We start from the raw sequence: 23,338 nt of genomic DNA on the forward strand, positions 1-23,338 counted from the left end.
GAGAGTAGAGAAAGCTGCAAATATAACCGGAGAAAAACCTCATGAAATTGGGTCTGATGCCAAAAGTGTGCCTGAGAAGGAGCAAGACGCAGAGGCCGCCAATGGAGTTGAAGAAGATGCAATTGCCAAGAAGAGAAGACACAAGAAGAAAAGAAAGGCAGAAGTAACTGCAAATATAACTGAAGAAAAACCTCAAAGTAGCTGTGAGGAAAAAGTTGAGGAAACAACCGGTGCACCTGAAATTGAAAAAGAATATCATTTACGTGTATCTGAGGAGGAGCGAGATCAAGAGGCAAAAAGAGTCGAAGAAGCTGCAGCTGCCGCCGAGATAAAAAGAGCGAAGAGAGAAAGGAAGAAGAAGAAGAAGAAGAAGAAGAAGAAGGCAGGGAAACCTGGTAAAAGTTGCTTATCAGTTGGACTTCTTCCTTACGTAGCATTGGCAGGTCTTCTGGTGTATAATTTTCTACAGGTGATTTGAATTCACAGTAGCGACTTGTCAGCATCTTCTTCCTTGTAGCCTTGTAGCTTGTAATGGATTTACAGAAAAGGTCGAGTTAGAAGAGCAGTTTAAAGTTTAAACAGTGGCAATTGTTCAAGTATAACTTGCAGAACCAATCATTCAGCTTCTTTGGACTCTATTATAAAAACTTCGGGATTTGTCTTTCAATTTCAACTTTGTCCTGCGTATCTAGCTCACTGAATGTGTTTATTTTATTGATCCATTATATTCTACAGGTTCATACTTATCTATACTGTGAATTAGAAGGCCTTAATCTCATAAAAAAAAACCAGAGACAAATACAATAATGCTGGGTTCTCTAAATTCTCATCTTGAATTGTGAATGTTTTCTTAGTCTTGATGATGTAATCTTCCAATCGCCTTGGTTGTGAAGTTTCACTGATAGTAATCTAATACTATGTAGGAGCTTTGTATCTTATTGGAAGACTATTGGCTTTTGTTCTATGCATATACACTAGAATGTGACAATAACTAGTACACTACACCAGTAGATAGGGGGTACAGGTAAAAGTAAAAAGTAAATTATCTTTAGTTCTCAAAAGAAACCAGAAGGTAAAAATCGTGCGTAAAAGTGACGCACGCCAGAGCTTAATTTGCCCGCCACAACCAAACCCTCCCCAAAACCCTAAACAGAGCTTGCTCTCTGTCTCTTTCACTCTCCCCCAATAAATTCAAAGCCCTCTTAAAGTTTTTGGCTTTCCAAGAAAGGGAGGGAAACCCAGTCAATTTCAATCGGTGAATCCCACTCATTTCACCTCTTCAGTTTTACACAGATCGGAGGCGCCATGGACGACGTTGTTATGCGCGATGTCACCAATGCCGGCCTGGCCGTCAGTGACCAAATCGGCAGAGAAGTCGCGTCTCAGCTCGACCTCGAAGAAGCCCTGGAAGCTTCCCGATACTCCAGCCACCCTTATGCTACTCACCCCAGAGAGGTAGTTCACTTTTTTCTGATGTAAATTTGAACCTAGGGTTTTGTGAATTGGATTCGAAGATTAGGTCAATGTGTTAGTTTGGGCGCGAGTGTTTATATATGATTTGAGTGTGAGTAATTTGAATTGGAGTATCGATATGATTAGGTTATTGAATTATTAAAAGCTCTTGCCGTTTTGTTCTAGCTTTTTGGGGGAGTTAAGCTGTGAAATTGTCCAACTGGTTGAAGTTTTGATTGAATTTCTGATGGACTAAAGTGTAATGCGTTTCGGATTTTATGATTTTCGACAGTCTGATGCTTTTATATGGTTGAGATGTTTACTTTTATACTGAGAGTTTAAGAGGAGGTTTAATTTCATTGCAGTGGCCGCCGGTGGCGGAAGTGGTGGATACTTGGGAGTTGCCTCCAGTACTTATAGAAAGATACAATGCAGCTGGTGGGGAAGGAACAACTTTGTGTGGGATCTTTCCTGAGATTCGGAGGGCATGGGCATCGATAGATAACTCCTTGTTCCTGTGGCGTTTCGACAAGTGGTGAGTAACCCCTTATTTTTTTTGAGAGGCAGTGTATCAAGGGCCACAAAGATTTATTGGAAGGATAGGTTCGGAGTGTGCCTTCACACATACGAGAACTTCCATGTCTTGATGTTCTTCTTACCATGAGTAACTGTTATCAAGGGAATACAAATTCTGGTTAATAATATTTTAGGGACTTCGTCTTGCAACATGTCAAGTTTGTTTAAGACGATATGCCTCGTTTTTACTATTGTCTTCTATTAAACATATGATATTAAGTTGTTGGAATTTGTATGTAGCCTGAACTTGGATGTATGATTTCAATAATACCCAACTCTGTACATATATCATTTCAATAATTATAACAGATAGACATTGTATGTTGGAGAACACAATAATAATAAAAAGTTGCTTAATTTGGATGGTATGGATCTGTATCATAGTATTTTACACAAACATGTGTCCCTATAGATATTCACTATGATTATATCTTTTAAACACTGGCTCATGGGTTTATCTCTAAACACTGTCCTTTACCTCTCTCCACCTTTCATCAGGGATGGACAATGTCCTGAATATAGTGGGGAGGATCAAGCTATTTGTGCTGTTGGCCTTACTAAGTCTAAACCTGCCGTTTTTGTTGAAGCCATTCAATATCTTCTGATTCTGGCTACACCTGTTCAGGTAGAATTTATCCCATTGGTTTTCTTTTTGTTTAGCTTTTTGTGAGTTTGGGATTATGCAAATTTAGATTAGTTTCAGGGTCCTTTTATTTGTTACAAGCATATAATTTGTTTGTTTTTTACTTTTATCAGTTAAGTGTTGTTGGAGTATGCTGTTCTGGAGGGGCTGATGGCACAGATGCATATGCAGAGGTATCACTACAGCCATTGCCAGATTATATTGTACCGTCTGATGGGATCACTATGACTTGTATCACATGTACGGAGAAGGGTCGTATTCTTTTGGCTGGGCGTGACGGCCACATCTATGAGTTACACTATTCGACTGTATCAGGCTGGCAATCAAGATGTCGGAAAGTTTGTCTGACTGCTGGTTTAGGAAGTATAATTTCAAGGTTAGTTCCTTTGTTTGTGATCTTCGTACCTCACATTGTGTATGTGAGTATCAGATTTTTGCTGGCATTTTAAATTTGAATTTTTTTCAAAGGTAATATTAACTTGAGACATATACCTTTTTCTCAGATGGGTAGTACCTAATGTTTTCAAGTTTGGAGCTGTTGATCCCATCATTGAAATGGTTTATGATAATGAGAGACACATATTGTACACAAGAACTGAAGATATGAAACTCCAGGTTTTTATTCTGGGGCAAAATGCTGACGGACCATTGAAGAAAGTAGCAGAAGAAAAAAACTTGATCAATATGAGGGATGTTCATTATGGGAACAGACAAGCAACTGGATCTAGAGCTCCAAATCGAACGACAAAGTCATCTATAGTTTGCATATCACCATTGTCTACTCTTGAATCTAAGTCTCTACACCTTGTTGCTGTTTTGTCAGATGGGAGAAGGATGTACCTTACCACTTCTCCATCTAGTGGGAGTTTGGGTGGCTTTAATTCAGACCGTGACAAACCTAGTTGTTTAAAAGTTGTGACTACTAGGCCTTCTCCTCCTCTAGGGCTTAGTGGTGGACTTGCCTTTGGATCAATGTCCCTTGCTGGTAGACCGCAGAATGACGATCTCTCCCTAAAGGTTGAGGCAGCACAGTATTCTGCTGGAACTCTTGTCCTTTCTGATTCATCTCCACCAACAATGTCATCTCTTCTTATTGTAAACCGCGATTCAAGCACGCAATCAGCTGTGTCAAGTACTCTGGGGACAACTTCAAGGAGTTCCCGGGCGTTACGGGAATCCGTATCTTCTATACCAGTTGAAGGCCGAATGCTTTTTGTTGCAGATATTTTACCCTTGCCTGATACTGCAACTTCCATACTGTCTTTGTATTCAGAATATGGTGGATATGAAAGTCTACAGGAGTCATGTGAGAAGGTATCTGGAAAGCTTTGGGCCAGAGGTGATCTTTCAATCCAACATATATTACCAAGGAGGCGATTTGTCGTTTTCAGTACTATGGGCATGATGGAAATAGTTTTCAACAGGCCTGTAGACATTCTGAGGAGGTTGTTTGAGTTGAACTCGCCCAGGTCAATCTTGGAAGAATTCTTCAATCGTTTTGGTCCTGGTGAAGCGGCTGCCATGTGTTTAATGCTAGCAGCTAGGGTGGTCCATTCTGAAAATCTTATAAGTAATGTTGTTGCTCAGAAGGCAGCTGAAGCTTTCGAGGACCCAAGATTTGTTGGAATGCCACAACTTGATGGAAACAATGCATTATCCAACACTAGAACAGCTGCAGGGGGATTTAGCATGGGGCAGGTTGTTCAGGAGGCTGAGCCTGTGTTTTCAGGTGCACATGAAGGGCTTTGTTTATGCTCTGCAAGGTTGCTTTTTCCTGTCTGGGAACTTCCTGTTGTTATTGTAAAAGGCAGTTTAGGCTCTGCAGGCACTATGCAAGAAAATGGTATAGTGATTTGCAGGCTCTCTATTGACGCTATGCAAGTTCTTGAAAACAAGATCCGTTCACTAGAGAAGTTTCTAAGGTCTAGAAGGAATCAAAGGAGGGGCCTCTATGGCTGTGTTGTTGGTACAGGAGACTTGACTGGCTCTATTCTTTATGGAGCCAGTTCAGAATTAGGTGCCAGTGACCACATGGTTAGAAACTTATTTGGTGCCTACTCTCGGACCTCTGAGTCTAATGCTGGTGCGTCATCTAATAAAAGGCAGAGATTACCATATAGTCCTGCTGAACTTGCGGCCCTGGAGGTAGTCTTGGCTTTTTATGTAATCCCAAAATTGTTTATGCCTGTTGTATAGTTCTTTTCATAATTACAGTTTTTGATATCTGCAGGTCAGGGCCATGGAATGCATTAGGCAGTTGCTACTTCGATCTAGTGAGGCCCTGTTTCTGCTCCAGCTTCTTTCACAGCACCATGTAACTCGCTTGGTTGAGAGCTTTGATGCCAATATACGACAATCATTACTTCAAATGACATTTCATCAGTTAGTTTGCTCTGAGGAAGGAGACCGTCTTGCTACGAGGCTCATATCTGCTCTAATGGAGGTAATCTAATTTTGGATTTAACACAGATGAAACTTTATGAAAATTGAAATATTATATCTTTACCTTATTCGTTTGTCAGCTTGGTTGGTTTTAATCACATAGAGCTATTTTGCATTGTGAAATGTTCTCACTTTTGATGTCATTCAATGAGCCAGTATTATACTGGTCCTGATGGCAGGGGGGCAGTAGATGATGTTAGTGCAAGATTACGGGAAGGTTGTCCAAGCTACTATAAGGAGTCTGATTACAAGTTTTTTCTAGCCGTGGAGTGTCTCGAGAGAGCTGCTGTACTTCCAGATCCTGTGGAGAAGGAGAATCTCGCAGGAAAAGCTTTTGATTTTTTAAGTAAAGTTCCAGAATCTGCTGATTTACGAACTGTTTGCAAACGGTTTGAAGATTTAAGGTAAGTTGCGTAGGGATAAAAGAAATCATTTCTGATAGTTGTCCCTGTTTAGTTGGGTGACTACGTCTAAATCATTCCCATAAATGAACTGCAGATTTTATGAAGCTGTGGTTCGCTTACCTTTACAGAAGGCACAGGCTCTTGACCCTACAGGTGCTGCTTTTAATGACCAAATTGATGCAGCTGAGCGAGAACATGCAGTTGCTCAGCGTGTACAGTGCTATGAAATTATCATCAGTGCACTGCGTTCTCTAAAAGGTGACCATTCACAGAGGGAGTTTGGTTCTCCTAGGCGTGCTGCTGCTCAGCCTGTCCTTGTTCAGGTCTCTCGTAACAAGTATATTTGCCAGATTGTGCAGCTTGGTATCCAATCTCCTGACAGACTATTTCGAGAGTACTTGTACCGTGCTATGATTAATTTGGGACTTGAAAATGAGTTGTTGGAGAACGGAGGTCCTGATCTGATACCTTTTTTACAAAGTGCAGCCCATGAAAATATTCAGGAGGTAACATACTAACATGTGATATTATGCATTGTGGGTCATTTATTATGAATTTCATCTTTTTAGTGATGCTCTTTGTTTCAGAATTTTATCATAGATATTTTTTGCACCAGAAAATCTTTTATTTTATTTATTTTCAAAAACAATATTATCCCTGGAGTAATCTATTTCACATGTGTTTTCCCCTTATTTTGATCCCCTGGTTTCTCCCATATTGTAGGTTCAATCCTCTGTGGCGCCTCCATCCAATCAAGCCAAATATTCTGAGCTTTTGGCACGGTACTATATCTTGAAGAGGCAGCATCTGCTTGCAGCTCACGTATTGTTAAGACTGGCAGAGAGGCGATCCACTAATTCAGGGGATGTTCCGACTCTGGATGAAAGGTATTCTCCCCTTCAGTTTTTCTTTAGTTCTCGGCAGTTGCTGAAAAAATAAGTATAGAAATGTATATGTACTTTCACACTGTACCCTGGTGATCCCTCAAATAGCTAAATAGCCAATAAGGTGTCTTGTTTGGGAGTGAACCTAGTATTATATACACTGTTCCTCCTAGTTTTATGAACACACCCATGATTTCACATTTGAATTTGCATTGATGTAATTAGTATAATGATACCATGTAGAACCAATTCTTATGTGTTGAAATCAGCATCTCACCGTGTTTAGTCTTGGGTTGTTTTCATGATTCTCTTAGCCTGTCGGTGATTATTTGTTTTCGTCAATCACAGGTACAATTACTTGAAAAATGCAGTCATACAAGCGAAAAATGCTAGTAGTGATGGCCTGGTAGGTTCTGCACATGGTGCTTATGACAATGGGCTTTTAGAATTGTTGGAGGGAAAGCTTGCCGTTCTCCGTTTTCAGATAAAGATCAAACAGGAACTTGAGGCTTTAGTCTCCAGGGCTGAAGATTTGCCTGGTGCATCTGAGGCCAATGGAATTGATACCAATAGCACTTCAACAGCTGATTCCAATTTTGTAAATATTGCACGAGAAAAGACTAAAGAGCTATCGTTGGATTTGAAGAGCATAACTCAGCTATACAATGAGTATGCTGTTCCCTTTGAACTTTGGGAGGTACTTGCATTCTTTTTCTCACCTATAGACTGGTTTTTATCTGGCATTGTTTTTTTTTTTTCTTAAGAATACTGCATCTCATAACAATTATAACGGCAATTTGGTTTTTATTAAACTGCATTCTTTGTTCTTTTGTTGAATCAGATATGTCTAGAGATGCTTTACTTTGCGAGCTATTCTGGTGATCCAGATAGTAGCATGGTAAGAGAAACTTGGGCTAGACTAATAGACCAATCTCTTTCAAGGGGTGGTATTGCCGAAGCATGTTCAGTATTGAAGAGATTTGGTGCTGACATTTATCCTGGAGATGGAGCTGGCTTACCCTTGGACACACTTTCTCTTCACCTTGAGAAAGCTGCACTGGTACATTTGAATTTTTTTTACGACTATTGATCTTATTTAGACAAAATAGTTGTGAATTCAACGAAAAAGAGTGACCTTTTTTTGGTCGATAAAATGATTGATTTTCTTTTCACATTTAATAGGAAAGACAGGAAAAGGGGGTTGAACCTGTTGGAGATGAAGATGTAGCAAGGGCTCTTCTTGCTGCTTGCAAGAATGCGACTGAGCCTGTACTGAACACTTATGATCAGTTATTAACGAGTGGTGCTATTTTACCCTCGCCCAACCTCAGGCTACGCCTTCTCCGATCAGTACTAGTGATTCTTCGTGAGTGGGCAATGTCATTGTTTGCACAGAGAATGGGTACAAGTAGTAGGGGGGCTTCTTTGATATTAGGTGGAACATTTTCAGGGGAGCAGAGAGCAGTCGTTAACCAAGGAGTTCGAGATAAGATCTCTACTGCAGCCAACAGGTGAGTTTATTTATGTGCTTTTATGCAAAACAAACACGTTAATTGTTTGCTCACTGTCAACTGAGTAATTATATGTGTAGAGTATAATACTATAATAGCTGCATTGCCTGTGGTTTGCACTAAAGTTTGGAGTTTCATCAGTTCTATCCCGCTCTGTAACCCTGAACTCACAAAATAAAGTGCCTCAATAAGCAAGATATGTATGGTGATACAAAGTACACAGAAATATTATGTGGCATAGTTATAAGATTTACTTGGAGTGAACAGAGACGCTTCTGACTCTGGATAACTTAATGTTTCCTTTTGCTCTTCCCAATTCCCATGGATGAAATATAACTACATAGACAATGCATAGGAATCAATCTTGTCAATCCATTAATATTGATACTGAGCAAGAGTTTCAATATATGTTCAACTGTTCAAGTTAAGAATTCTCTTGTTGTATTTGGAATTGCAGGTATATGACTGAGGTACGGAGGTTGGCTCTTCCACAGCATCTTACCGAACCTATTTTCCAGGGATTTCGAGAACTAGAAGAGTCACTCTTAAGTCCCTTCCCTTTTGATCGTTATTGATTGTTCATTGCTTGATATAGTGTTGTACCATATTTCTGTTGCTAGAAGCAGTAGTTGCTTGTACATTGGTTCGATATGTAATCATGTTCAAGAGACTTAGAACTCGATTTCTTTGAAAAAGAATGAGCTAACAATAAAGTTGTCTTCGATAAGCCTACCTGTCTGCCCGTCATTCCATCAGTAGATTCAGGTTTTGTTGCCTATTGGTGTCATTACATTATTATGTGACACTGAGTCCTTCTGTAACTGTTTTGGAGGCCTTGCCTTTGTATCAAAATCATCGCTCTTGTTAATGATTTTGCCCATTTCTGAAATGATAATCTTTGCAATTTTGACAAACCGGCCATTTCTATTAGTCAACTCAGAAACCGACCTTATCCTATTGGTGAACACCAACTCTCTCCCCATGTCTCATTGGAAATCTGGCGTCTTTGAATATGACGGATTAGACTGGACCATCACCAAACTAGTTTTATAGTTGTGATAAAATGTCTTATTTTTTTTCTCTTAAGATAATATAATACAACTATAAATCAAACTATCGACTACTGCCACCTAATTTAAGACTACGTAAGTTATTCCATGCTTATAATTTCAATATTTTGAGCATGTAAAATGTTAGTTAAGAAAATGCAAGAAGAACGTTCCTCCTCAACAACGGTGTCAAACCTAAGTAGCACGGGCACGTGCTCATGGCACCGTATTGGGCGTCCGACATGGACATGGACATGCTCGGACACGCGAACTGAATTTGAACAAGGCCCGGACACGCACCAACTCATAATAAAAGTGAAAATGCTTATGGTGAGAATCGAACCTTGGTCATCCAAGGCACTCAACAACTCCTTAATCATTCCAACAGATTCAATTTTTGTTATATTTATGCACACTTTAATATATATAAGGAGAGAAACTCGTGATAAAAGTAAGAATGCTTGTGGTGGGATTCGAACATTGGTTATTCAAGGTACTTATCAAGTCCTTAGCCATTCTAACAAGTTATGTTTTCATCATTTTAATGCACACTTTGACATATATATACATCTAAAATTCTAAATACTTTTAAATTTATAAATAATTTTTTTAATAAATAAATATATTAAAAATAATATTTAATTAACGTATACATCACGTGTCCGTGTCCAAAAACATTTCTATATGCCGTGTTTACGTATCAAATCGTTTCCAATACAAATACTCGTGTCTGTGTCCGTGTCCGTACCACTTAGTGTCAAACCAATCTTCTCAACGAGTTATGACTCATCTTAGATTTAATGCAATCTTTTGAATCTCTCATTCTCTATGTGCATTAACTACAGGAGCTATCAACATTTAATTGTAGTCACTAATAAAAAGACTCGAACGTCTTGTTATATATCAAACATGACGCACCAAGTCATCACTTATAGAAAAGACTTGATTGATCAGAGTTTTTGTTGGAGAAAAGATAAGATCGTAAAGTATTAGCTGATAAGATCATAAGATGGTAAAATTACCTTGCTGGTGACTAAGCATAATTGAAGCCAAGTTTCATTTCAACTTGCCAAATATCGAGTTACTGACACCAAAAATAGGAGGGTATACCCGTCATTCCCCCCAACAACCGCAGTTCTAACTGTTAGCAACCTTCCCGAAGTCGTTCGCTACTCAAATGGTCAATTGGGAGAAAAGAGAGAACTGCCACGACTGAAAAGACTTTAAAGACCCGAAATTAATATTAAAAATAAGAAAGGAAGAAAAAGAAAACTGAGGAGGGCGACATTTTTTTTCCTCAGTTTCCGATTTCAATTACCAGTCTCTGCAGATCTCATCTCCTCCGGTAGTCTTCAACTTTCCGGCGAAGAAACCCTAACAGACATGTTCCGATTGGAGCAGGAGAAGATCCGAAAGCGAATTTGACACCTCCGAATCCGGTTTCCTCTACCTCTCTCTCTCTCTCTCTCAATCGGCGCAAGTTCCGATTACGACCGGAGGTTGAGCTGGTGAATTGCTGCTGCACATGGCCGACGCTCTCACTGTGATTCCCGCCGGCGTGCTCCGGAACCTGGCGGACAAGCTCTACGAGAAGCGCAAGAATGCTGCTCTCGAGGTCTGTGTTCTTCTTCTGCATTTTTAGGGTTTTGGATTAGATCTTAAGAGTTCAATCGGTTCGGTTTTTAGTGTGTGTGTTGGCGTTTGTGTATAGGTTGAGGGAATCGTGAAGCAGCTCACGATGGCCGGCGATCATGATAAGATTACGGCCGTGATCAAATTGCTCACTACGGAATTTACTTATTCACCGCAAGCGAATCACCGCAAGGTAATTGATGTGAAGAATTTTGTACTAGTTTTTCGTTTAGTTTTGGTGTACTATTTTGTGGCTTCAATTTGCTATGGTTGATGGTTGAATGTTTATATGCTCAGTTTGTGTATGTGTTTGTTGTGGTTTTTGTGTAGGGAGGACTGATAGGGTTAGCTGCTGCAACAGTTGGGTTGACCAGCGAAGCGGCTCAGCATCTTGAGGTAAACCTAAAACCCTTGAGTATAGATTGATCAGTTTCTTTAGATTTCTGCCTAAATGATGGACTATTAAGATGTCAAAGTCTAGGCATATGTGATCATTGTGTTTTCGAGGTAGAATTAGTTGTGGTACTGGTGTGCTAAACTATCAATATAGCAGTATGTTGACCTTAGCCAGAGTGTTTGGTTCTACTAATTAAATTTAGTTACTGGCATAAGAATAAGCTGTAATATGTTACTAGGGATGAGTATAACATTGCTTGTTACTGTAATCTAGTGTGGTGTGAGTGATGCGCTTTATTTTCCGAGTTTGCAATATCTGAGCTCTTGGGCATCTCCAGGAACTAGTAACTATTACAAAACTTGGGTTGTTTTGATTCTTTCTGTACAAGATTAGTTGCATGTAGGTGAGAAGATTTTGATTTAAGTAGATCTGAAGGTTTTACACTGATCAACAGATGGCCGTGTGATTGCTTTCATCAAGATTTTTTGCTTCTAAGTTCTTCGGGTTGGCCTAAGCAATGGCTAACCCTTGGAAATCTTAATTCGATAATGCCTTTCAAAATCTCCTAGTTTACATCATACTTTATGTGATGTTGTATTCACTATTCCTGTAATCCACTATTTATATTATCAGTGATATCTAGTCTTAGTTCATAAAAGGTTTAATGAGAACAGCAGGTAGGTGGCTGTGGATTGAGTCATTATATTGGTAAGTACAATGGGATAACTAGGCTATCTTTCCAAACTGAATTTTATTTGGTTGGTCAGTCTGATAAAAGTATCAGAACCTGAGGAGCCATTCTATTTTTAAAATTTAAAAAAAAAAAATTTGCGTAAACATATTGGTAAGTTGTGAGTTAAGTGGTGCGGGTAACTAGACATATCTTTTGAAACTGAAGTCCTAGTGCGGAGTGAGCGTAGGCACACAATTGAGCTAGTTTGATAATGTTGAAGATGTTCAGAATTATATAGTGCTACACGTTGTCTAACAAATTGTATCATATTTCCAATTTGTACTATATATTTCCAACAGATTAGAAATTCTAACACTTCCCTACATAATGAAGTTAGAGGTCTCAAAAACTCCCTCCAGGCATTGTTTGATTCTGTAGGCTTCCATCATCTGTCTTGAGCTGTCCATTTTGTAGTTTAAACTCATGCACATTAACCTGAAAGCAGTAGTACTTAGTCAATTGCATGATGCCATTTTTGGTTCCTTCCAGATATAAAATTGCAAGTTTATTTTATTTCCATGCATCAGTTATTCAATGCTTAAACATTCTTTATTGGTTTACTGAATATTTATTTTCTTCTCATGTATCTGCCAGCAAATTGTGCCTCCTGTGCTTAATTCCTTTTGTGACCAAGATAGCAGAGTTCGTTATTATGCTTGTGAAGCACTATACAACATTGCAAAGGTGAAAAATGATTAGGTGGCTGATTCACTGAATTAATATGGTGTCCCTGACCTTGACCTTAATATTATTTCTTTTTCATGGTGCTCAGGTTGTACGAGGAGATTTTATTATATTCTTCAATCAGATTTTTGATGCCTTGTGCAAGCTGTCAGCAGACTCAGATGCTAATGTACAAAGTGCCGCTCATCTTTTAGATCGGCTTGTAAAGGTATGTAACCAGTTCAAACTATCGCATTCTCTTTTTTTTCACCCAAAAAAAAACTTTCGACCTCTGAAAAATCGATCTTTTCCACTTTCTTCTTATCATTTACATATGCGCTCTGTATGCCCTATACTTAATTCTCTTTATAAATTGAAGCAGGATATCGTTACTGAAAGTGACCAGTTCAGGTGCGTAATATTCCTGATCTGGTTCAGAAGTATATTCTATTGTATTCTCGAGACAGTAATGCAACATTTACATTACGATATTTTATTTCTGTTTTCTCTTATGCAGCATTGAAGAATTTATACCATTACTGAGGGAGCGTATGAATGTTCTAAATCCCTATGTCCGCCAATTTTTGGTAGGATGGATCACTGTTTTAGACAGCGTGCCAGATATTGATATGCTGGGTTTCCTTCCCGACTTTCTTGATGGTATGTCTTTTTTAATGTGAAAAGAAAATATGCTTTCTTTCATTTTTAATCATTTCCTAGTTTGATTTGAACTCACAATTTGCTGTTAAATATCAGGTTTGTTTAATATGTTAAGCGATTCAAGCCATGAGATAAGACAACAGGCTGATTCAGCTCTTTCAGAGTTTCTCCAAGAGATTAAAAACTCCCCAGTAAGATATTTGACTGTTAATGTCTCAATTCTGTAACGGTTTCTGTTGTACGTGTTTACTGGTTGCTTTGGAAGAATTTCGGCCGGTCAATTTTCCATATTTTCTTGTGTATGTGTGTTTCTTTGTTGGTCTCTGTTTCCTCTTTCTCTTGCATCTCTCAGTATATATGTACTGTCATTCAGTCAGTGTGGCTCATTATCCTTGTCTCATGGTAATACAGATATATGTTTCATTTCAAGTATGTAGCTTTATGAGGGAGCGCATGTGTGCTAAATTTATATTGGAAGTATATGGAATTATCTTTTGGTTAAATAATGAGGGTGGTTGACCATGCATCACTTATCCTTGTTATCAATATTTTATTTATATCATGTTATGTTCATTTGTAATTTTCTGACTCGAGCAGTGCTACTCTTGAAGTCTGTAGATTATGGTCGCATGGCTGAAATACTGGTGCAGAGGGCTGCTTCTCCAGATGAATTTACTCGTTTAACAGCTATCACATGGGTGAGTGAAAGTAAATGTAGAATTACTTGTATCATTCATCTACAGTCTTTATAGTTGATGTTCTCGATATGGAGACGGATCACTGTTTTGTGTAGATTTATTATATTTGAATAGGGATGTGCTTCTTGAATTTGCAGATAAATGAGTTTGTAAAACTTGGTGGGGACCAGCTTGTTCCCTACTACGCTGATATATTGGGAGCAATTTTACCCTGCATATCCGATAAAGAGGAGAAAATCAGAGTGGTAGGTCTTATGGTTTCCTTCATTCCCTTTTTTGTTGTTTTTTCCTCTTTCTTGTTGGGGGTGTGGATGATAATTTGATTTTGCAGCTTATTGTGGATTTCTTTCACTGAATTATTTTCTCCTCACCTAAGGTTGCTCGCGAAACCAATGAAGAGCTTCGTGCTATTAATGCAGATCCAGCTGAAGGGTTCGATGTTGGAGCAATCCTCTCTATTGCAAGGAGGTTAGTTTTTATAACCAACACAAGCTAGGGTGATATTACTTTTTATTTTTATCGTATGTTAGTTGCCATTTATATCTGTGTTTTATGATCAGGCAACTATCTAGTGAGTGGGAGGCTACTAGAATTGAAGCATTGCATTGGATTTCCAACCTTTTAAATAGACAACGTACTGAGGTAAATTGTAATTTTTTTTGCATGGTTGGTTCATACCTGTTTTTATGCAATCAATTTTCCTGGAAGTACCTATTGAACTGTTCTTTTACTCCCGAAAATAAATTTTTCATGAATGTAATATTCATATGTTTCCTTTGTTTCTATTCCAATTCAATTCTGGTTATGCACTGACTGGTTATGCTTGTATAGAATATAGTAAGTTATTAATTATCCTAAATAGGAGTGGTCGTTTGCTTGACATTTTAAAATCATGTTGCTTTGTGGTACTTGGTTCTATGAATGATAATTTATTAGTGGACAAATGGAATAGATCACCTTTCGTTTTCCTATATTACAAAGGGGCTAGTAGTGGACGAACTATGAACCAAATCGAATATACACACACGCACACACACCACTTTTATTGTATCTGAAACTACATTTACTGCAATGTAACATTGAGATACACAAGCGATATATAATAAGGTAAATGATATGCCTGTAGATGAATTGAATTATTAATAGTTATCGGGCTCATCTCCCTTTTTTGGATAAGTTCTAATTAATTTTACATGAAACAGGTATTGACGTATCTGAATGACATATTTGACACTCTTTTGGAAGCACTTTCAGATCCTTCTGATCAGGTAATCTGTATGGGCTTTAATGTAAATAAGTAGCTTATTAACATGTTGAATGGCATTCATGTGGATATCTAATATTGCAAGTTTGATGCCCAGGTGGTTCTCCTGGTTCTAGAGGTTCATGCATGCATAGCGAAAGATCCACAACACTTCCGTCAGCTTGTCATCTTCCTTGTTCATAATTTCCGTGTAGATAATTCTCTTCTGGAAAAGTGAGTCTCTCTCTCTCTCTCTCTCTCTCTCTCCAGCTGTAGCTGTTGGTGGGTGACTTTTCTTGATATAATTCTTCTCATATTTTCTTTTTGTTCCCAGACGTGGTGCTTTGATAATTCGCCGACTTTGTGTGCTTTTAGATGCTGAAAGGGTTTACCGAGAACTGTCTACTATATTAGAAGGAGAGTCGAACCTGGATTTTGCATCTATTATGGTTCAGGTAGGTTGTTATTTATATAAAAGCAATTATTGCATAAAGCTATATGCATCAGTGATTTTGCACCTGTATTCTTTTTACTGAATGAAGTTTTCTCCTATTCCCTACAAGTAAACTCTTTGCTATGGGAGAGGCTTTGAACATTACCAATTATATAGTTTTTTTTTTCACTTTTTGCAGCAGTTCATGTTTCAGTTAGTTTTCATAAGTTATTCACGTGCTTGTTTCTTTGTTCAGGCTTTGAACTTGATTCTACTTACATCTTCCGAGTTGTCTGACCTTCGAGATCTTTTGAAACAATCACTTGTGAATCCATCAGGGAAGGACTTATTTGTTTCTTTATATGCTTCATGGTGTCACTCGCCTATGGCAATTATAAGCCTCTGCTTGTTATCTCAGGTAAGGTCGTAATGCTCTGTCTCTTGTTACCACTTCCATTGAAAATCTTCATTTTTGCGCGCATGTGTTCTCTTTCTTGAAGTATCCTATTGCTTTCTTTTGACAGACATATCAGCATGCAAGTACGGTGATTCAGTCTCTGGTGGAGGAAGATATAAATGTCAAATTTTTAGTCCATCTGGACAAATTGATTCGGTTACTGGAAACTCCAATCTTTGTATATCTTAGATTACAGGTGTGGCATTCTAGTCTACTCTTAAGTCTTAGAGAGAGCATTGTCATCATTGTGTGTGTTTAGTATGAAATTCTAATTGGAATTTGCATGTTTGATTGGATTTATGTCTTGTGGCTTATATTGTTGGTTTTTCATTAAGTAGTGGACCTCCCGGTTCTTATACTGGTGTTTAAGGTTAAAGAATAGGACCTCCAAAATCGGTCTCAATTTAAAGGAATGCTTCTTACAAAAATTTATAAGAGTTTAGTTTTCTCTTTTGAAAAAAGAATTCAGTTCACACACCCGTTTTCTTTATCACACCCCATCTATGATGGGAGCCAATAAGAAGCAATAGTTTGCAACACAAAAATAATAATTAAAAATATAGATAAGGTGTGTTAATAACAAAAAAGGTCGTGTGAGAAACACCACCCTTGAACAAATAAAGTCAAATAAGGCTATGCTTTGTTTGCAATGGCTATAAATTTTGCACAGCATATGTATCAGTTGATGTTGTCTCCATTTGCTTTCATCTAAGCGATATAACTTGGATGCCTGAGCTGTCTTCTTGTTTTTGCAGCTTCTGGAACCTGGAAGGCATATGTGGCTGTTAAAAGCTTTGTATGGTCTTTTGATGCTACTTCCCCAGGTACAAACTAAGCTGTATATTCCTCATTTTCTGTAACAACTGCAACCATGATTTGAGCTTGAATTTATAGATGTTATTGTGAGGAATATACGATAGACCATTGATCTTTTACTTCTGCTTCCTTTATTATCAAGATCAATGCTGAGAATTCTGAGATCCAATCTTGAAAGTTTTTTCAAATTGTACCTTTTTGCAGTTTTATTGTGGTTAGTGTCAATCATATCTTTTTCTGTTATGAGTAAACATTTTCCAATCGGTACTTGATTGCAGCAAAGTGCCGCCTTTAAAATTCTACGGACTCGTTTAAAAACTGTACCTACCTACTCGTTTGGTGGTGAGCAACCCAGGCGAACTTCTTCAGGGAATTCCTATCAGATCCTACATCATATGTCAAGTGGATCACAGGTCATTGAGGATGGTGACTTAAACCCAAACCAGGACAGTAAGTTTTCTCATCATGGAATAAACTTCACTGCAAGACTACAACAGTTTGAGCAAATGCAGCAGCAGCATCGCCAGCATACAAAAGATCAGGCACAAGTACGCAGCAATTCCACATCATCCACAACGCAACAGGTTTGTTGAGTTTTATACAGAAAGAATATCATCAGTGCATTGATTTAATAGTGCGTTCATGCTTCGTGCATTTGATCAATATCTATGTAGATATATCTCCACTTTATCTGTATATAATGCCATACAGTCACACCTTGATGTTTGAATTCCACCCATACTGTGCTTTTAAAGCCGGCATTACTGCACTTTGAATTACGTTGCTGCTTATCATATATGTAGGATGTGCAAAGACCTGAAGAACTCAGCCGAACTTCATCAGATGTCAATCGGCCTCCTTCTAGATCTAGGAGGGGACCAGGGCAGTTACAATTATAATGTTGCTGCTTCTGGACCCTGGGTCACTGGCGGAGGCAAACATGTCTCACATCAGCAAAGCTTAGGAGTTGTGAATGGGATATCTGGTATAGTTTGTAAAATTGTATATTTGTAGTAGTTTGTTGTTAATTGGTTCGGATGGTGGGAATTGGGTTTGAAAATTAAGATCAGCTCAGTTGATGCGAGGCTATTCTTTTTGACATTTGTAAGCTGATGCTGCCCATGTGGTTCTGTTATTTTTATTGAAAACCATGTGGGGGGTTAGAAAGGGGATAATTCCAATTAGATTCAATTTGTTTTTTCATCTGTTACATGTTATAAGGTAGCTGTTATGTACACCTCGGTTTTGAAATTAAAGGAAAGTTGGATGTGTAGTTATAATTTCACTATAGACCGTTTTCACACTTGTATTTACTCGTTCGTTTACTGCCTAGTGTTAAAGATCAAGTACTGAATTATATATTAGTAGTACTGAATCATCAATTGTAAAGGCCGGAGAATGATGAAAAAATGCACACGCCCGACTGACGTCAACTGGTAAATGGTAACCGAGGTTTTTTAGGATTGATTTCCTATGCTTGGACAGTTGAACCCTGCAAAGTGTAAACAAGCCATGCAATCTGGCTGAGATATGTATGAACCCAAACTCATATTGGTATGGGTATAACGTTACATATTGGAAGTCTTTTTCTATGATCAAGAAATACCGATGTATAGGCGATATTGAGAGAAAACGATTTTGTATGTGTTGAACTTTTTATCTTCTACATAAAGAAAGTAGAAGAGGGGGACTTGGGGGAACTTTATACCTGTTCATACCCGGAGTTTTAATTCATTTTAAGAGGGACATCTACATATTCTCGTCCCAAAACTTCTGCAAGTTTTACATCCCCATTTGTACACAGTGAGGAAGCAAATCACTTTAACTCAATTAGCTTAAACTTCCATTCAACGTGTTTAATTCCCTATTAGCAGCTAGCTGACTCAAACTTTGATAAAAGGTGAAAAATCTAGAAGATACGAAAGTTGCTCTTGATTCACGGTGTCTAACAGTTGGGTACAGTTATTTCGATATATCACTTAAAACTTATTCCAACACAGATGGTTAGATGGAACAGCCTTACGTACACTTCCAAAATACTTAGCTACATGGATAATCTTCCATTCTTTCATAACTCAACATCTTGAAGTTAGGATGTGGCCATCGTCAGTGTACTCTCTACCCTTATTCGAGAGTAAAAGGTAATGCGACTACGTCCTAAACTCAAATCAGTAACAAACAAAACTTTAGAAGATCTATACATCCCAGAGCAAAAATGTACCATAGTAGGAATGCGGCAATCATCACAGCGTATGTTCACAAAATCAACCTATACATTAAGGATGTGCATCCTCGCCGTTTCCGAAAAAACAAAATCATGTAACTGTGCATACAACGACTAATGTCAAGATACATACACTGATCAACTTGAAACCAAGGTTTTTTTATGTGCATATAACAGTTGCAAAGATGAAGGGTTGAAACAACAGATGGTCATAATGATGAGTGGTGACACAGCTGATATGGCTGAAATTAAGAAAGCAAAGGGATCATACTAAGTTCAAATGCCAGCAACTTGTGCTAGGAGATCACAAAAAAAGGTTAAGTTGGAAGAGCAAACAATTCAACATCCAGTTGTATCCAATAGCACCAGATGAACTAGAAAATTTATTACAATGCGAGCAAACAAATTGCAATCAGGCACCAAAGAACCGCAAGCAAATTGTTGGTAATAAAGTAAACAGAGTTGAGAATCCCACATACAAAGCTCGAACTAGAGTCGATTGCAGGGCTAAGTTGATGCTCTGGTGCACGCACTATTGCACGGCTAAGTTGATCTTCTTGCGTCGGCATTATTGCAGGGCTTAACTGATCTTCTTCTTCTTCTTGTGTTGGCATCGGGTATCGGCAGAAGGGATATGTGTGGTTAATCTGTAGCCACTGAGCAATGCAATGCAGATGAAAATGGTGTTTGCAGGGCAATCAAACCCTGAGGAGGCATAAGAACCGGGCACTGTCACTGGCTCCAAACCCTGGATTGATGATCTGCTCGCAGGAATCAAAGAAGGTCCGATGAGGTGCGATGAGTACCATGATGCAAGCGGTCGAATTTATCATGAAATCGGTCCTATAATATAGCCCAAAGACATTTTTGGGTAAAGTTCTCTCATTTCAAGCAGCAATTAAGTGACGACAACGAAAGCAACATTGAGTATGGAAACTTGATATGCAAGCATCTGAAGAGTATGGGTGTGCCGGAAGATGAACATCCTGCCTGCTAGTCTTCACAAGATATTCAACGTGGTTAGGGCTGCCGTCTGCCCTGTCGACCCTGTTCTACTCCTTGTGTGGAACATCACTACGAACATCGGACCCAATTCGATTATTCCGGCGAGCAGATCATTTATCCAGGGTTTGGAGCAAGTGACACTACTCGATACTCATACCAATTCCTCCTCCTCCTGTGCTATTTGTTTGGATGATTTTGAACAAGCAGAACTAGCTACTCGGTTGCCTTGCACACACCATTTTCATGTCCAATGCATTGTGTCTTGGCTCAAGATTAACCACCTGTGTCCCCTCTGTCGATATTCTATGCCGACACAAGAAGAGCACTCTGTTTCGAGCTTTGTATGTGGGATTCTCCACTCTGTTTTCTCTATTACCAACAATTTGCGGGAGGCTATTCGGGAACACCGGTACCTAATTATGCTTTATTGGTGTCTCATGATTGCAATTTGTTGGCCATCATTCTTATAAGCTTGTACTACATTTTGTGGTATTGGATACAAATTTGGGCTATATGATGTTTTGAGCTCTGTATGTGGGATTGTCGACATTGTTTTCAATATTATTCGCTATTTGCTAGGGGTTCTTTGTGGTCTGATTTTATTCATTTGGCTCTCATTATGGTATTGAATACAACTGGATGTTAACCTTGTACTGATCACTATAATAGTTACACCAAGTATACAGAATTCTAAGATCAATTGTCACAGACGTGTACAAGCACATGAAACAGAGACTTACTCTCACGATATAAACAGGATAGCTGAGATGTATAGGGTTTACAAAGCATATATTTTCTCAAAGTCGGAGTTATATTCATTATCGTCGAGAACTGAGATATTAGCAGAGTAGGACCAGGAAAAGGACTTGCTTCCGCCGGCCCTTTTGATGCGTCTCTGAGAGTCACGCCGGAATGACCCAAAGTGTCGTCGGAAAACAAAGTAGCACATGCTCGCAAGAGTGCCAATGAGGATTGGTGCTCCCACAGCTGTTACAGTAATTGCCATCCAGGAACTGCCTCCTCCAACAACCACGAAAGATATCCCCAGAAAAGCCCCACAAGTGCACGCACAAGCCGCCCACATTAGTTTGTTGACAACTGACACGACTTGCTGCTGCGCCCCTGTGTCCCAAGCCACCAAAGTGATCTGAACCACGACAACAGCAAGAGAAATGAAGAGAGCTGTGGCGTTCAGTAGGTATAGAACACTTGGAAACCAACTTTATCGGCTATGTTAGCCTTCCCTGCTTCAGGTCCACTCAATATATATTGGCCAGGCAAGTTAAAAATGGCCAAGAAGGCTATTGAGGCAAAAAGAACAGCAACGACTGTGATAGAATTGGTAGTGTTCTGGACAGCTTCTCTATGAAGTTTCTTAAGTTCTTTGGCAATGCCAGAAACTCTTCTCCGAGTTGTTTCATTTTGTAACAACTGTGAGTGCACCTCATGCTTAATATCACTCACAGTTCTCTTGAGTAACATTGCTTCATCCACTTGTCCAACATGTTTTGCATGCTTGCCACCAACTTCTGCCAGTGCTTCTATAATTTCTGATCGAGAACCTCCATATTGTAGTTTATCTGCCAAATCCATGGCAGTCTCGTGATGATTATTGATAGCATTGACATCAGCATCCTTGAAACTCAATAAAAGGCTCACTATCTGAATAAGTAAAGAATAAAACATCAACAAGAAGATACACAAGGAAGCAATCACTCCTATCACACATAGATATTATTAACATTGCAACATAAAGATACCTCTGAACGGCCTTTCCTTGTCGCCATATGCACAGCTGTATTGCCTTTCTTGTCACGTTCGTTTAGTATTGAGTGATCAGCATGTAGTATTTCCTCTACAATTGAAGTGCAGTCACCTTTTACAGCCATATGGAGTGCGGTTTGACCCTTTTTATCCTTGATACACACTATTCCTTGATCTCTATCAATAAGCGTCTGCCCAATCTTTAGGTACCCGTACCTTCCAGCTGTATGTAATGCAGTTTTACCATTTTTCCTCACTATCCTCATTGAGCTGATGTCCGCATCCAAGATGGTGTTGACAACATCCAAATGTTCCTGAACAGCAGCTGAATAAAGGGGACTAGTGTTTGTCGAGTCACATACTTTACACAGCTCAGGCCATTTTGCCACCAGCGCCTTCACAATACCTGAAACATAAGAGCCCGTGCCTTACTTTCAAAGAATCATAGCAAGCGAGATTCTCTTCTTTATTTTTCTAACACTGGTGATTAGTAGCAAGCATATATTTCCTAATATCAAAACCTCGTGCGTCGGTTATGAAGCCATTAATTTCAATATTGATCAAAGCAAAATTGACCTTTAAGCTTTGTAGGCCTATACTCTAGGTAACAAATACCATGGCTATTACTTCAAAAGATGTCGAAAATGACAACCTTAAATTCTTCCCCAAAACAGAGTTCACAATTAATAAAGAACAAAAACTTCAGCTCACAGTACAGTGATTCCAACACTCTTACAGTTAATCCAATCCCAATCTTCTGATTTAGAAAAAAACATCATCATGAAAATAAGTGTACTAGTGCATAAAAAATCAAACTTTACCCGAAAAAAAATTCCAACTTCTCCAAACCAAACAAACCCAATAAACAATCAGAACTAAGCAAACTAGAGAGATAGAAATCAATACCCAAATGGCCTTTCTTAGCAGCAACATGAAAAGCGTTCATGTCCACCTTGGACCTGATCTTAGCCACTTCCACATCACAGAACTTGATCAAGTACCCAAACACCTCCTCCAGATTATTCTCTGCGGCCACGTACAGCGCCGTCTCTTCTGCGTCGTTCTTCATCGCCATCAGATCAGCCACCGTGGACCCCTCGCCGTCGCTGGCGAGCTTCTCCACCAGCTGCTTCACGGAGTCGAGGTCGCCGGATCGGACGGCGGAGAAGAAGGACTGGTGGGTCAAGAACCGCACCGACCTGGAGTCCATCATGAGCTGAAGAAAAGAGCGAGTCTTTTGGGACCTGGGTTCATCAAAGACTTGAAATTTTGATAAGCCTTGTTGTTGTTATAACAGTAACCTTGTATTGTATGAGAGGTTTTGATTGAAGTGGGGTCTTTGTTATGGTGTGCTTCATGTGAGGAGTTGACTCTTGACGGCGCGTATGTGAGATTCCTCTGTTTTTGGAGTCAAAACTAGGGGGCAATTGATCGAGGAGGTAAAACATTGCTTGGTAAAATTTTGTGTTGCATTTTAATGGGGTGAGGTTATTTTTTATTTGAACTCGTTCAATGAGTATGAATCTGCTGAAACCAAGTAAATTTCATCGAATCTTAATAACTCATCGTTGCTTAATCATGTGGTAGAGGAGAAGGTGTTTTGCGCATGGAGCCGAGATTTGGAATGGAAGGGTTTGTTTGTTGGGTAATGA

At 39.0% G+C, this 23,338-nt stretch overlaps 3 protein-coding genes across 4 annotated transcripts; 2 read left to right on the top strand and 1 right to left on the bottom strand.

Annotated features, from left to right (window-relative positions):
• Positions 1–1,143: 1,143 nt before the first annotated feature.
• Positions 1,144–8,766, top strand: LOC126791287 (nuclear pore complex protein NUP155). The gene is made up of 13 exons (XM_050517719.1): positions 1,144–1,455; positions 1,818–1,987; positions 2,527–2,653; positions 2,785–3,047; positions 3,175–4,816; positions 4,902–5,114; positions 5,270–5,517; positions 5,612–6,023; positions 6,241–6,404; positions 6,750–7,098; positions 7,243–7,461; positions 7,584–7,912; positions 8,370–8,766. The coding sequence occupies exons 1-13, from the start codon at positions 1,306–1,308 to the stop codon at positions 8,485–8,487; spliced, it is 4,404 nt and encodes a 1,467-aa protein (XP_050373676.1). The 5' UTR covers positions 1,144–1,305; the 3' UTR covers positions 8,488–8,766.
• Positions 8,767–10,228: 1,462 nt separating this feature from the next.
• LOC126791290 (protein VAC14 homolog) lies at positions 10,229–17,978 on the top strand. Of its 2 annotated transcripts, none has more exons than XM_050517724.1 (20): positions 10,229–10,576; positions 10,673–10,786; positions 10,924–10,989; positions 12,318–12,407; positions 12,496–12,615; positions 12,766–12,797; positions 12,904–13,046; positions 13,143–13,237; positions 13,658–13,744; positions 13,882–13,989; positions 14,121–14,212; positions 14,305–14,386; positions 14,947–15,012; positions 15,106–15,221; positions 15,322–15,442; positions 15,677–15,838; positions 15,945–16,073; positions 16,633–16,701; positions 16,972–17,277; positions 17,497–17,978. In XM_050517724.1, exons 1-20 carry the CDS (start codon positions 10,487–10,489, stop codon positions 17,590–17,592), a joined length of 2,184 nt encoding a protein of 727 aa, XP_050373681.1. In that variant the 5' UTR covers positions 10,229–10,486; the 3' UTR covers positions 17,593–17,978. The 2 variants fall into 2 exon arrangements, with proteins under 2 accessions (XP_050373681.1, XP_050373682.1); XM_050517725.1 differs by having other exon boundaries at positions 12,769–12,797.
• A 2,580-nt stretch (positions 17,979–20,558) lies between these two features.
• Positions 20,559–22,983, bottom strand: LOC126791297 (ankyrin repeat-containing protein At2g01680). Its single transcript, XM_050517732.1, is given in 4 exon segments — positions 20,559–21,123; positions 21,126–21,584; positions 21,683–22,092; positions 22,593–22,983. Coding segments are annotated over 4 exon segments (1,599 nt in total). The 5' UTR covers positions 22,900–22,983; the 3' UTR covers positions 20,559–20,700.
• Positions 22,984–23,338: the final 355 nt, after the last annotated feature.

Source organism: Argentina anserina, chromosome 4 (genome assembly GCF_933775445.1).
Source record: "Argentina anserina chromosome 4, drPotAnse1.1, whole genome shotgun sequence".
Lineage (NCBI taxonomy): Eukaryota > Viridiplantae > Streptophyta > Magnoliopsida > Rosales > Rosaceae > Argentina > Argentina anserina.

Coding starts and splice junctions, on each gene's coding strand:
- LOC126791287 (XM_050517719.1), top strand. CDS start 1,306: ATGGACGACGTTGTTATGCGCGATGTCACCAATGCCGGCCTGGCCGTC. Junction 1,456..1,817: donor ATGCTACTCACCCCAGAGAG/GTAGTTCACTTT, acceptor ATTTCATTGCAG/TGGCCGCCGGTGGCGGAAGT. Junction 7,913..8,369: donor ATCTCTACTGCAGCCAACAG/GTGAGTTTATTT, acceptor TTGGAATTGCAG/GTATATGACTGAGGTACGGA.
- LOC126791290 (XM_050517724.1), top strand. CDS start 10,487: ATGGCCGACGCTCTCACTGTGATTCCCGCCGGCGTGCTCCGGAACCTG. Junction 13,745..13,881: donor GTTTAACAGCTATCACATGG/GTGAGTGAAAGT, acceptor TTGAATTTGCAG/ATAAATGAGTTTGTAAAACT. Junction 15,839..15,944: donor GCCTCTGCTTGTTATCTCAG/GTAAGGTCGTAA, acceptor TTCTTTTGACAG/ACATATCAGCATGCAAGTAC.